This window comes from Parambassis ranga, chromosome 16, assembly GCF_900634625.1.
Source record: "Parambassis ranga chromosome 16, fParRan2.1, whole genome shotgun sequence".
Classification (NCBI taxonomy): Eukaryota; Metazoa; Chordata; class Actinopteri; family Ambassidae; genus Parambassis; species Parambassis ranga.
The window spans coordinates 11870468-11884768 of record NC_041036.1 but is presented as its reverse complement, the minus strand read 5'-3'; the positions used below and the strand labels follow the sequence as shown (position 1 = coordinate 11884768).

At 40.6% G+C, this 14301-nt stretch overlaps 1 protein-coding gene across 3 annotated transcripts in view; it reads left to right on the top strand.

Moving 5' to 3' along the window:
* Positions 1-14301, top strand: part of adam22 (ADAM metallopeptidase domain 22) — a 46900-nt gene that overhangs the window by 467 nt on the left and 32132 nt on the right. For all 3 annotated transcript variants that reach the window (XM_028424722.1, XM_028424721.1, XM_028424723.1), the window contains exons 2-3: positions 81-241; positions 3971-4047. In XM_028424722.1, coding sequence (XP_028280523.1) covers positions 81-241; positions 3971-4047 — 238 coding nt within the window. The remainder of the gene's footprint in view (positions 1-80; positions 242-3970; positions 4048-14301) is intronic.

The window sequence follows — 14301 nt, the reverse complement described above, 5'->3', positions numbered from 1 at the left end:
ATGATGGTGTTTCAGTTACTCCTGGTTTCCGCACGGAGGGAGCAGGCGGGTAATAAAACTGGTGTTTCCTCTCTGTGCAGGAGACGCCTTTTTGAGCTTGAAGGCTCTTCGTGATGCAGGCAGGTTTGTCGGGAAGGAGGACACGGTGCCTCTCCGCCTGCTCTACAGCAGACACAACCACAGCCAGATCACACAGGATGAGCTCAGCACCAGGGTTAAAGCCAGCTCCGGCTCCACGCAGGTACACGGTGTTTTTTTTGGCCAAGAAAGAGCGTGTCTGACGGAGGATGTGTGAGCTGGAGAGCTGCCTCCTGCAGACGTCTCTCTCTTTTTTTTTTTTTTTTTTACAGCTTGTTCATCCACTCGTCTCCTCCCCTGCTTGTCCTCAGAGGGGGGATTGATAATTAGTTAATAAGTAGCAAAACAGAAAAAGCAGTGAAACATTTAGACAAGAGCAGGCCGCGCTAATTACAGGTGCAGGTGCTATATGGGTCATTACTGCGTTCACATCCAAAAAACAGACTGTCCTATAAAATGATCTGTATATATTTCCACAAGGTTCATTTGGTCTTCACTTTTTTTAACCTAAAAGTATTCTTTTTAATCAGACCAGTGTTGAGGGTTTTGTTACCTTGACATGTTTCGACCTGCAGGACGGGGACACTGGTCTGATTAAAAAGAATACTTTTAGGTTAAAAAAACCAGATCAATCAGATAATTAATATATATTTTTATTGATAACCGGCTAGTTACAATGCTCAAATTCTACAATTCAGCTGCATATTTATCCTGTAGCAAGCAGAAACTAGCTAATAGAAAACAACTGGTTGCAAAGCAATCAAACTCTGGTTATTTATAATAGCTAATAATAATCATTATCAGCACCTTCTGCAGGTTGTTCACTGTTAGCATTATAGATTTGTCCACTAGAAGGTGCTGTAAACTGTTTTTACTCAAATAAAAAAAAGTGGACTCAAAAAAACATGTCTATCACTTTTAACGCACATGACAGCAAGGGTGTTTCCAGAGACCACACAAAGTCATGCACCTGGTTTGACAAATAGTAATCAAAAGAAAGAAAAGATATGTGAAAATTATTAATTAATTCATTAATTTTTAGTTTTTTAGCCTTAAAATTGTGTTTACAAAATCAGTGACACTAGGAAACTTTGGGGTTTGGGTAGGAACCCATACCTAAAAAAGGACTACAAATTCTTTCCTACTTTACGGGATACGTCACATCCACAAAGGAAGTTCAAAGTCATGGCTGAAGCAGCGAATAAACCGATAAAAGTGTTGAAATGAGTGAGGAGTCCATACTTTAAACTTTCATTAGCGTTCACCAGACTTGTTTTCTCCAATACATTCAGCACTCGGCACAAACTCGGCACGCTCGCTATGATTACAGATTGGTTTAACTTTCTTTTCCAGCTCAGCTCAACAGAATAGCAGAATATTTATTTCAATACACTTGAGGAAATTTAAATATACATACATTGATAAACTTTATTTTGTTCAAACATGATCAACCCACTCTCATCCCATAACATTAAATTGGCACGTACTGTAATTTTGCATTGTTTTGTGCACAATGACACAACTTTATCTTTTTGTGACCGGAGACCTGAATGTTATATTATTGCATTTTAATGTGATGTTTTTTTTTAATGTAATATTGATGTAATTTAATTGTTTTATGCAGCCTGACATTTTCATGACACCTAGCACAACAACCTACAATCTAATCCTGTTTTTAAAGACCTAACCTTTGTGTGTTACTGCCTAACCTCATCCACTAGTGGAAATCAAAATTGGAAGTGACAATCACAGGCACAGGGCTTCAGTAAAATAAAGCGATTGTGGCTGATTTTGAATTTATACTGTCAAATGGCTGATTTGTGTATACGTGCATAACGTTAACATTTCACAAAATAACCAGATGATTTATGTTGTTGTGCATGAAACGATCAATTTTATTACGTGGCTATTTCATAAATGGGATGAAACTGTGTTGTGATTTAAAAAAAGCACTGAGCTGTTAGTTCTCCAAACCAACCACCTGCAGAAAAGTCTACTGCAGCCATTTGGCTTTGCCTGCAATAACCAGTACAGCCCTATTATAATCACTGTAACTGTGTTCACTCTGTCAGTACAGTAAAGCAGCATGGCTCCTTTCTAGGAAAAAGTCAATTAGCAGCTTGACAACCAGTCATGTGTTTTTAATTTGTGTTAGGCCTGTGTAGGCTAGCCTATTGTGGGCTCAGGGAGTGGAGAAGGCTACAGATGGTAGCAGGCAGGGAGGTGTTAACCCATTGTCTCTATTACATCTCACACAACTGCAGCCCAATGGGTAAACATGTGAACAGGAACCATCTGCTATCGCATATAATTTTAATATTTTCCTTTTGAAGCTGATACTAATCTTAGCACAGCTTTGAAATTTGTCATTTTTTTCTCTGCACAATGTTCTAAAGTGATTTGCTGAAATTATAAAAATCATGTAATGTATTATCTAAATGCAGCTCACATTTCCCTGAATTGTTTTGGTTCTCATGAGTCAGTGATAAGTGTTTTTTAAACTCCCAACTTATAGCTCTACTAGAGATTCATACAGTCCCTAAAGCTGTAAACTGGACACTAGAAGTGAGGAAGAAATCAGGGTAGGATGATGAGGAGGCAGGCGATGGCACCTTTGATTCTCAGTCTTTAACTCTCCAGAGAAGTTGAAACGCATGATGTCACTTGCACAAAGTTTGATCCGTTATTAGCTGTTTTTAGATCAGCAGCCTAAAAACAAATCTGTCAAATAGTTCTGAAAATGTGTGACACACAGGAAGTTATTTATAGGCTATCGCCTATTTTCAGACATAGACACGAACACTGATGAATGAGCTTTGGGGAGTTCAGTAAAGTGCTCTTGTTGTTTTAGTGGAAAAACAAATGCTTCGAGCAGGATCAGTCTGTGTGTAAGTGTGTTGGTTTGTATGTTTTGTTTTTATTATTATTTTCCTGCAGAGCACTGATAGCAGTCATGCTTCAACGATCAAGAAACTCATGATCAGAAATCAGTGAAGAGTCAGTGGTGGTGTCTTAATATTGGTAATACTGGGAGGTTCTTTTATTAAACACAATTAATGATACCTTCTTCCCACATTTAGGATCCAATCTACCAGAATCAAATTTCATCACCAGTGCGGGATTGCCATTTGTATGTGCTCATACACACGCACACCCACACCCACTTAACTGCTCATATATGCATTGCCCACGTACACACTCCTGCAAACAATAGAGTCTGTGGTCACTGGGGACATCATGGACTAAGGTCATCCTTGGGTGATTGCAGGGGGAGTTTGTGAAACGAGGGGGGAAAAAAAAAAATCCCACACTTACACCCCTCCTTCCCTCATTGTCATGCAGTGTCCGATCCGTAATGAAGGTAGCCTGTGGGCCAAACCTACGGGTTGTGTTTAGGGTCAGCATTGGGAATCTCCTGCACCTACAGGAATTATTCCAGGGAGTTCCTTTTTGACCCAAGGGCTGTGTAATGAAGCCTGCACCATATGTGCCCAGCGCCTGAATGAATGAGTCCAACCCTCCTCCTGCTGAATCAATCACACACAGTGCATGCAGCCAGAGAAGTGTGCTTGGGTTTGTGGTTGTGCATATGTGTAGTTGCCCCCAGACAAAAACAGGATACCACAAAACATGAATTAACTGGGTGTTGGTGTAGGAATTTCAATGATTGACTGTGTAACTTAAACAAAAACATTCTGACAAACACTGAAATGAATGTTTGCTGGTGCGATGTTGCACTCTGGTCCTTCAGATTCAGACAAACAGACCCTGATGGCTTAATGAAAACATCAATGTAGATGAGAATTGATTTTAATGTGTATGATAATGGCTTGAAAACTAATTATGATAATGGCTGCTCTCAGTAAATAACATACACTCTCTGCCTTTTCAGGTGAACCATGTGGCACAGGCAAGCTTTCAAGTTGATGCCTTTGGGAGAAAATTCATTTTGGATGTGGAACTCAATCAGTAAGTATTACATTGTGAAATCTTTCTGTCTGCATGACCAGCTGGTTACTAAGCTAACACTGCATCTGTATTAACAGCGTATCTGCCTGAAGGTTGTCATGCTCGCAGTTATTCTTCTAGGTTTGTGTCCCTTCTTGTTTACGAATAGTCACTAACAGTACATATTTTCCAGAATTGATTATAAAATCAGTTTAATGTTAACTCGAACAGAATCTGGAGTCATCCATCATTCACTCTTGATGGTGTAAATCCCTGAGCACATATTAAACGTTAGACACAGACTTCAGTTTTTGAACTGCAGTCAGTCACTGGGGTGCTGCTGCACAGAAGTTGTTTTTCTCCTCTGCAGTGCTGTTTGCCTGTTTTTGCACATGAATGGCTACCGGTTGTGTATGACTGTATATGCATTTGTGCATGTGTGTGTGTGTTTGTGCTGTACACCTGCATCAGGTCAGTTATTGTCTGTGTGATTTAGAGGTACCATAGAAAGTGCTTTACAGGAAAGGCTGTCTCACTGCCCTGTCAGACACCGATATTGATCACAGTTGTGCTGATGGAAACTGAACTCCTCTCTTCATCCTCTTACTCCATGTACTCTCTCTTTGCATCACCCCTTTTAGTGTTGGCACCATCATCCCTAAGCTTTTCCTCCTTCATTTTTTTCCGTTTCCCTTTGTCAGACCATCTTTGTCTCATTTATCCTAAAAGCCTGTGAACTTGGCTCACACATACCGTGATGCTGCCTGCTCATCACAGTGGAAGTGACTCTCCGCTCCTGCTGTGTGAAGTGTTACATCACAGGAATTCCCAGGTTTAGAGGATATGTTTCTGTAAAGCCTGCAGTTCACTGCATGACACAACAGCCTGTTACACATGCGAAGAAAGTCCGTATCAACAATAATAAAACATACATAAAATCATTTTCATTGTTTACTAGAGAGTAAATTAGCCTCTTGTCAGACAGGCAGACAGACGTGAAATGGGGAGAGAGAGAGGGTGTTATGACATAAAGTAAAGATCTCTTATATTGAATATTGAGCCATTGAAAATGATGTGTGTGTATGTTAATGGTTTGAGTTTAGGGTGTCTTGTGATGGACATTTTCCACTATTTTGTGTCCTTTCCGCTTGACAGAGACTCTGTTTACAGATAACTTTCATTCCAGACAGCATAAACCCACTTGTTTGCGTGGGTGCAGGAGTGGGAAGTATTTTAGATAAATGGGCCAACATTGCTTTTGGGCTCCTGGTAACAAAACCCAGTTCTCAGTTTGATCAATGAGCGACTTTACTGCTGTGCATTTTTTGTGTATTTAATTGTTGCCATGAGCCATAAGAGAAGTGTGTTCTTAGTTTTCATCATTGGTGTTATGTATGCGTTATCATCATCTCTCCTTCTTTGCCTGGGGTTGGTGTTTGGCCTCAGACTGTGAATAATGGGAGTGTGGGCGTTTTGTTATAAAGTCATATGCATGTGCTTTTTGGACTCATGGTGGTTGTTACATGTATTGTGTTCTGATGTGAAAACAGCGAACAGTTTGTGTTAGTGTCAGTTTCAGTTAGTCCAGCACTTCCAGGCTCAAATATTTCAAAAGATCTGTACAGACATTCTGGGTCCCCAGAGGATGACTCCCTTGTTGCGGTGTTCCTTTCCTTTTAGTGACATTGTGAGGTTACATTTTCAGTTTGGCAAATGTATTAAATAATGGTATTCCCACTATCCGTATTTGTGTCTTGCATTAAAGAAATGCTAGCATGCTAACATGCTAAACTATCACTTTTGCTTTTATGCTGAGATTAATTCTGTCGCGTGTGCTGTTGTTGTTGGCTTTTTCATCAAACATGCTGTATTGACTCAAGCCACCCATCTGAAGTGTGACAGTCTATAGAGAGGAAGTCAGGAGGGGGTTGGTGGGTCAGGGGATCCTTATTCCCCCCTTGGAGCCTTTGTCTTCTTCATCTCAGCGACTGCCTGCATTTTACCCTTCATTGGACTAGAGTGAGCCAAAATGTGCACAGGGGTTGGGGGTTGTCGCTTTTTTTAATCATCCTCCATCCTCCAACACCCACACACACGCATTGCCACCATTGACTGCCCCACACCCACTCTCCATTCAACCCTGCTCCTACCACCCCCTTTATCCCGCCCCTCCCACCTGCTCTCGCTGAATAATAGATGGTGCTGTAACATTAAAGAGGAGCATGCACACGTGTGTGTGTGTGTAATGGGTTCTGTGCCTTGTCCATCACGTGGTGAACGGGAAACATTTGACCGCTGTACGTGTATGGAGTTACATATAGGTCCTTTTGCACAAAATGTACACATGCTCTCAGGTGAACAAGGACTTGCACACATGCACAGGCTCATAAGCACATACAGTTTTTGCCCATCATTGAAAGTTTTACAACAATGCATTTCACAAAATGGGGAAAGAATGTAGAAAAATAGTCTGTATAACCACACCCTTAATGTAGCTTAGCAGGAGATGATTCGTAGGTAGGAGAGATAGTTATTATGATAAAATACTTGGTTTGTATGCTAACCAGCTAGCTGCGGGCTGTAGCCTTGTGTAATATCACTTTGTACTACAAGATGAGAAGTCTTTGTAGTGTTTACATGAAAAAAGGGAATAGTGCTTCCCAGAAAGCTATACGTTGAGAGCAGGGATTGTTTTAAACCATTTTTACTACTTCATGATATTCTGGAGAAAAAGATGACATAACTTTATTGCTACAGTGAAATACAACATTGGTTCATCTTTCAAACTGCAGACAGATAAACACTGTTTTATAATACTTAGAAACTGTTTTTCTTAATGGTTTGTTATATTCAGCAAATACGCACACATTGTGACAACACACTGTGTCAAACAGTGTCCTGGCTGTGTCGTCGGAGTGGCAGAGGAGTAAAAGAGTGGACATGTAAGATTTATTCTAACAGTATGTAGGGTATGTATAACGGGGTGTGAGAGCAGACAGGGAGAAGAACAGGTGGGCAGGTCCAGCTGGGACTTGAGTTTCATAACCTCTCTGGTGTTATGAAATAAGTTGCTGCAACAACACAAAGAGAAAAAGGCCTCTCCCTGCCTCCTTGTGCAATGTTGACATTGACAAATACTTAATTATTTCCATTACTGTGTTGTCAGCTTTCCCTCTATGTAGACAAATTCTTTATGCTAATGCATAGGGTCAATTAAAGGAAATGCTGACTGCATTATTCATCTTTTCGCATTTATTGTTGGGGCTGGAGGGGATGGAGCTCTGATATAACCTTCTAGCTGCCTGTGTTTAGCTAGAAACTAACTAAACATCCAATGGTTCAATGGTTTGATGAATGTGTGAATCTGTGCATCGGCAGGAAAGTGTGTGAGTTACTGGTGCAGCCGAGTCTTTGTGTGTCATCTTGTTGGGGCTCAGGTGCAGAAGAGGTACGTGAAGTGTTGTCTTAATTAGAGATAACAAGAATGGATCGAAAGAAATGAGTCTCAGACAGAAGGAGGGGGGATCAATACTTAAGAGGAAGAGAATGAATACAACAAAGCAAATGACTTCTTTGTGTTTGTCGTAATTTTATTCATGCTGGAGATTTTAAACTGAGTTCAAAGTTGAAAGTCACTTTTATAAGTGCTGGAAGTTGCACCATTTTGCCACAATTCATACATTCCATGATAAATATGAGTATTTTTTTTCTTGTGGGTAGGTGTGTGATTATTGGTCAGTATGTTGATAATCTTAACCCCCAACACGTGTTTTATATATTATCTTCCAGGTGCAACACATTTTAAAAATATTCCTGCATGTTAGTGAGGAATGTTTGTCTGCCTAATGTAACACATGTTCTGTCTGTGCAGGAGGACATGGTGAAATAGACCTATAAAACAATATAAAGCAACAACGTGGACATTTTTCATTTAAATAAGCGTGATTTGCATTCAGGTTCTTGCCACTTGAGTTCTCATAGTGCTGATTGATGCTATCTGTGCCAATAAATCTCTTTCACATTATACTGGGGTTTTAAAGCTGCTGTCAGTGGTGATATTCATGGTAGCAGAAAGGTAGTAAACCTGAAAAACACTGTAGCAGCTGTACCTATGTGGACAGAGTAGGCTGCAGTACTATAAATATACTGGGAGTATATGGTTGAACCCTTAATCATAAGGTGAAGCATCCAGGTTTCTGATGTTTAAAGTGTTTGTGTAATTACCCCTGTTGCCAGTGGGGGCAGAAAGACGTTCTGCACTATAGCTTTAATGTAGGTTTAACTGTCAGCACAGTATGATCACTGCCTTTTGGTTTCTCTTTCTCTTTGTGGTTGAGAATCTCCTCCTAAATGATCCTGGATTTTTATGTTTTATTTACACATTGCTTTTATAATTTAAAGAGGATTTTTCAAAAATGCTGCTCATTGTTTGCATTGATGATTCAGATGGAAGAATTGCCATAGTGTTGGCAGTGCTCTAAATGTCATCTAACAGTGTCTCTGTGTGAAGATAAAGCGGATTTTCTGGACCTCTAGATGGCCAAAATATTTTTTGGACAGTAATGTCTTGTTTACAGGATAAGTGCATCAAATGCCATTTAGCTGAGGTCATTTTCATCATGACTTTGTCTGACTTTCAATGTGTGGCACTCATCATTTGATACTTAAAATGTGAGTAGGCGTCCGGCAGCCTTGGAACATGAAAGGTGCTGATGCTGTTCTGTTATTGCTGTGTGTGTGTGTCCCTGTACCCATCATGCACGTGCATGCCTGTATTTATGCGTTCTTCGCTTGTCCTTACATGTGAATGTGCTTCACATCTTCACATGCATATGATTTAATGGTCTCTCATGTCCCATTCCAAGATCATTTATCATCCAGCCATGTCTGGCTTCCTGCATCCTGACATTGGTACAGCCCAACTCCACTCTTCCCCTCCTTTTCCACCTTGATGTCTGTCTCTCCTCCTCTGCTCCTAGGTCTGTAATTTATTGCAGAGAGCCGTGATCTGATTTACTGCAAACTTAATGAGAAAAACACAGAGAGGGCAGAGCGTGTGTGAGAGGAAGGAAGAAGGAGAGAGTGAAAGTCATAGTTAAAGGATGGAGAGAAAGAAGAGAGGTCAGTGAGAGAGAAGACGATGTCCTTCATGCACCCTTGAGTCTTGCTGGGTGGGTTGAGTAAGTGTAGGAGATAGGGAGAAATATAGAGCATGTGTGTGATAGTTAGGTACTTTAAAGGGGTACAAATCTTCTCCTCTCCTCCCCCTCTTCCTTCGTCTTCCTCTCTTGCTCAAGTTGTGTTTCTCTCTCTCAGATCTGTGTGTCTGCAGATCAAACAAACACACATACACATACTTCAGTTCATAGCTTTACATAGCACATAGGGAATTATGTTTATGTGTCTGTGAGCTGATGCAGAGCTCAAATAGTTTATTACAGACTGTGTTTGCTAAGAGGATCATCATAACGTCCAGGACTGTGTATATACACTTTTTTACCTGGTGTGTCAGCCTGTATATGTTTTGAGTTTATGGTGTCAGCTGTATGGGGTAAGCAGGGTTAATATTGAAGAACAAATAGCACCCTGGATGTTACCGATAACGTAGTGTAAATATATGTTGCATTTAAGGCCCATATAGTGGCTCTCAGACTCTCGGCTTGGTGTTGCACTGTCGGCGCTAGCTGGGCCTCTGTCAGCGGCTTTTTTGGCAGATTAAGCATGTTGAATTGGTGAGCGATCATTTTGGTTTGCTCTGCATCTTTGTACTTCTGCATTGGCTTAATTTTTGCTGCTTGGATTAACTGCAACATTCTGGTCCAGACACAAATGACAAAAATGCAATTGATCTTTGGACTTGGTGTGTCTGGGCCTTTAATAAAGACATTATGATCTTTTGTAATGATAAAATGTGTAAGGTTTGACTGAAGAATAGGTTAATTTCATTTCATGGTTGTGTTGAGATGGCTTCCTCATTCAATCTTTGTTAGTGTCGTCCTTGTTTGGTGCAAAAATTAAAAAAATATTTTTCTCTTTATCATTTAAAATTAAACATTTAGCTCCCTGAGATGTTTTCAGTTTGGTATAAACAATAACAGTACCATGGTGATGTTAAAGGAAAAGTCAGCAGTTTGAACTAAAGAGGTGGAGTGACACCTTTAGGGGCAGGGCTCATTATTATTACCTCCCACTGTCACCTTACATGCCTTTATTTATTCCCCACTCTGTGTCTCCCACCCTTTCATTCTGCTCTCTCAAGTCATCTCACTCAGTATGGAGGATTAGTGGAGACAAAGAGAGATCCAGGAGCTGGCTGTAGCTGAAGACAGGAGCAGGAGGAAGACTGTTGTTCTCTCAGCAGGAAAAGATACTAATGCCTCTCTAAAGTCTATTGTCTCTCATAGCTTACTCCTTTCCTTCTGTTATGCTGAATAAGAATGGTTTCAACGTCTGGTTTACTGTCAAGAGATTAACTATTTAACAACATTTACAACCCCACACAATCTGATGGAGATAGATGGGGGGCAGAGTTACCCAGCGCATAAGGCTGCATATGAAATGGCATAAAATTAAACAAGATATGTTTGCTTGATCCCATGTGGATAGGGCTCCTGAAGTCTGTCTCTTTGTTTCTATTAACCCTGTTTATAGACCATGAACCATCCACATGTTCTCTTTAGTGCCTGCAACATTTCTGGCCACTACATAATTCAGGAGTCAACCTTGTTCGGCCTGTATGTTGCGTGCCATAAACCCAATGCATAAGCTTTGGGCTTGATTTTTCTGTGTTTTTTTGTCTTCAGTTTGTCTTGTTTGTAAGCATCAGTATTCCCTTTGCAACAAGAGCAGGGCTCCCTGTGAGTCTGCGGGTGGAATTGCATGTCTGATGAGTGATTGGAGAGAATGAACTATAGCCTGGAGACCTTTAATGAGGCCTCAGTGGGAGGGAGGCTGAAGCAGGAGTGGGGTGTGCTGGGCAGGTGAAAACAGCTACAGCTTTCTCCAAAGGGAACCCTCATTGCCCCCCCCCATATCGCTTCCTTTTTCCTTTTTCACATCTTTTTTTTTCTTATCCACCTGCCCATCTTGCTGCATACCCTCTTGCTTTATCCAGTGCACTTATCCTTTCTCTCCTCTGCCTCTCTTCACTCAGCACTCCCCCATCCTCATTACGGATGCCTGACACAGCACATGTTCAGTCCTTTGTGTGGAGGTACCCTTTTATTACCGGGTTAAATGGCAAATCCATATATGGAGCACAAAGTCCATTTGATGACTGCAGTGCCCTTTTGCAGATGTGTATGAATGTATGAAGATATCTTATTTTTTAAATTGAGTGTCTGTTTGTTTATGTGTTTTGGGATGTTGAGTGTATTAAGAAGAGTCTTTGAAAGGACTGTGTGAAAGCAATGAAAAGCCTGGCACCCCAACACTTCTGCCAATCCACTCACTCAGACACACACACATAAACATTAGTCCTGCCAATCCAGCCCTATTTTCTGCTCTTTTTCATCTCAATGCCACTGTGGTGCCTGGCGACACAGATTGTGAGAAGAATTTTAAACCACACGGAAACTTAGTTCATGTGTGTGTGCATGATTCACCTCAGGAGCTCTAACTGGGTTGCCACAGCAGATGTCTTTGCCCAGAGCAACTCACAACAAAATGCTTTCAAGGAAGGATGACGTTTGATGTGACTGACAGCCGGACGGACTGAATGAACTCACTGCTTCTTACTGCCAGTTTTTACCTTTGAAAGACCTACTTGATAAAGTTAAGTGAGATTTTTTTAGAGCAGCATTTTCCCAGCTGAAGCAGTATCAGTGCTTTTACCTGCTTTTGTATGTGTGTGTGGGTTGGCTGACATTAAAATACAGAGAAAGCGAGAAAGAAGGATGTGATTACTATGTAAATCGTTGTTCTAGGGTGTCTATGACACATTGTAAGCTGAAAGCTGAGTGTCTGTGGATCTACCTTGGAAACATCCTCTAGGCCTGATTGACAGCTGGATGCTTGCTCTCTAACAGATGTTGCTGCAGCAACAGTGCCAAGAAATCTCACTTTCCAGTACAATGGAGGATAAGCAGACTATTTAACAAAGCAATGAGCTGTGAGATGGAGAGTAACATACACTGAGACAGAAAATGAGAGAAAGCTGTGAGGGATGTTTGCTGCTTCTGCACTACACAGATGACACTACAATTTGACCATTTCTGGTCCTGATGATCTGTCATTTTAAAGCATCAGATATTGTGACCATGTGATAATCTCATAAATTTCTTCTTTCTGTTTTTCTTTCTTGTTAAAAACAGCCTCAACATCATTTTACAAACAGCCCTTTGATAAGCTTTTATGTTTGAAGCTTCAGCCTTTATTTCTACAGAGATAGATTATGTACAAACAGTAGAAAGATATATCTGACATTTTGTGATTGTTTGCACATCAGAGTGAAGCTACAAAGGCATACACGTGTGTGCTGATGTTCAGGTGGGGGGAGGAGGGCTACAATATGGGAAAATCTTTCCACATTTGTATGTGTCAGTGTGGGGGATGGGGGTTGAGGCTGAGTTTGCGTCTTTGTCTGTCAAATAAATTATTTAAATCCCACAACAATTAAAGCTGAAATCTGTTATCAGCGTCCTCCATTAGAGGTCCGTGTGTCTGCCATACTGTCTCAGTATGCTCCACGCTCTCTCCCCACCCCGCCTGGGCTCAGCATGCAGCCAGATAAAGATCACAAGCTCTGAATCTTAAACACACACCCCAGCAGAACAAAGACAAGTGCACGGCTATGACCCAGGGACTCGTGCACACACTAAATATCTTCATCACAGGGGTGTATGAATATCTTGACGCTGTTTCCTTTTGATGCAAAATGTTGATCAAACGTTATTGTGTCTGGGGAGTCACAGTATGTTTTATATGTACTGTGGAGGTGAGTCTCAGATGTTGTGTGATCTGAGGTTGAAGGGTGTGTAGTCTGTACAGTGGGGGTTTTGTGCAAAAGCAGTGCATGATGGGATACCTCAGTTCTGCATTCACACATTGTTTCCCCGCTGTCTTTAAATTTCACTGCTTCTTCCCCTTCTTCCTGTGCCATTATCCTCCAATCAACAGCTAGTTTTACCTCCTTCCTTTTAATTTTACCTACATAAAAATACATATATTTCTAACAAATTCAAATGATCACGTATTAACAATTATTTTATATCCATTTATAGAATGTTTTTAAAGATGGATGAAACGTCTTTAGCACATCAGTCGATGTTTCCTGAAACGCAGTTTTGAATCTTAGTGCCCTTCACCATCTCAGTGTGTGTTCACCTAACTCCTGACTAATCCAAAAAAGAGTGTGAGGTGGGCAGATGCAAGGAGCAGGCAGCTAGCGACTTGTGACTCAAGGGTGAAGCAAATAACTAGTAAGCATATCTTGCCATAATGAGGCTTGGCTCCATATGTCATATTTAGATTATAGATCACTTTGGAGAGCCTTTATTTATGATTAAATATGACAGGATTGGTTAACAATGTTTTGATTTTCTGTCATCTCACATGCTAAAAACGCTGCTTGTCAAAGTATATTCTGCAAGAGATAATAAGCTAAAAAAAACGGCTATGAGCATAAAATTAGGAATAGTAGAATTTAAGATACAAACTGAAGAAGCAGCATAGTGAGGCTGATCACTCTGTAGTTCAGGGGCAGCAGGTTAAAACATGGCAGTGATACCAATTATATAAGGCTGAGATGAAGCAGATTATAATTAATTAAAGACTACATAGGAAGTGCACTTTTTCTCCGGTACCTTTATTTTGCATCAGCAGCAACTACATGATCAAACACTTTAAAAACTCAGCAGCTTAACGTTTGTGTAATTCATGCAAAAAAAAAAAACTAAAAATGATATTCAGTCTGCAGTTTCAACTTTGCATTTTAGGGAAAATCTTTCTTCAGGTGTTTGCTGTTTTATATCAGTCTCAAAAGCGCACATACAACCTGAACAAGATGAAACCTGTCCCACCCACTTGTCTGGTTGTTGACAGGAAGTTAGTGAAGACTGATGGCTCTCAGGGTCAGTGTGGAGAGAGGCCTGTTTGGAAACTGTTCTGTGTTCTGTGTTAGTCGCACATTTTAAAAATATAGCGGTAGGCTTGCTATTTACCTTTTTTTTTCTTGGAAAGTCTCTTCATTTGGCAAATGTAAACACATTTGATATAAATGAGACTATAATGATGAGTGTTTTTTTTCTATGATCCTCCTCTGGTGTAAGGGTGCCT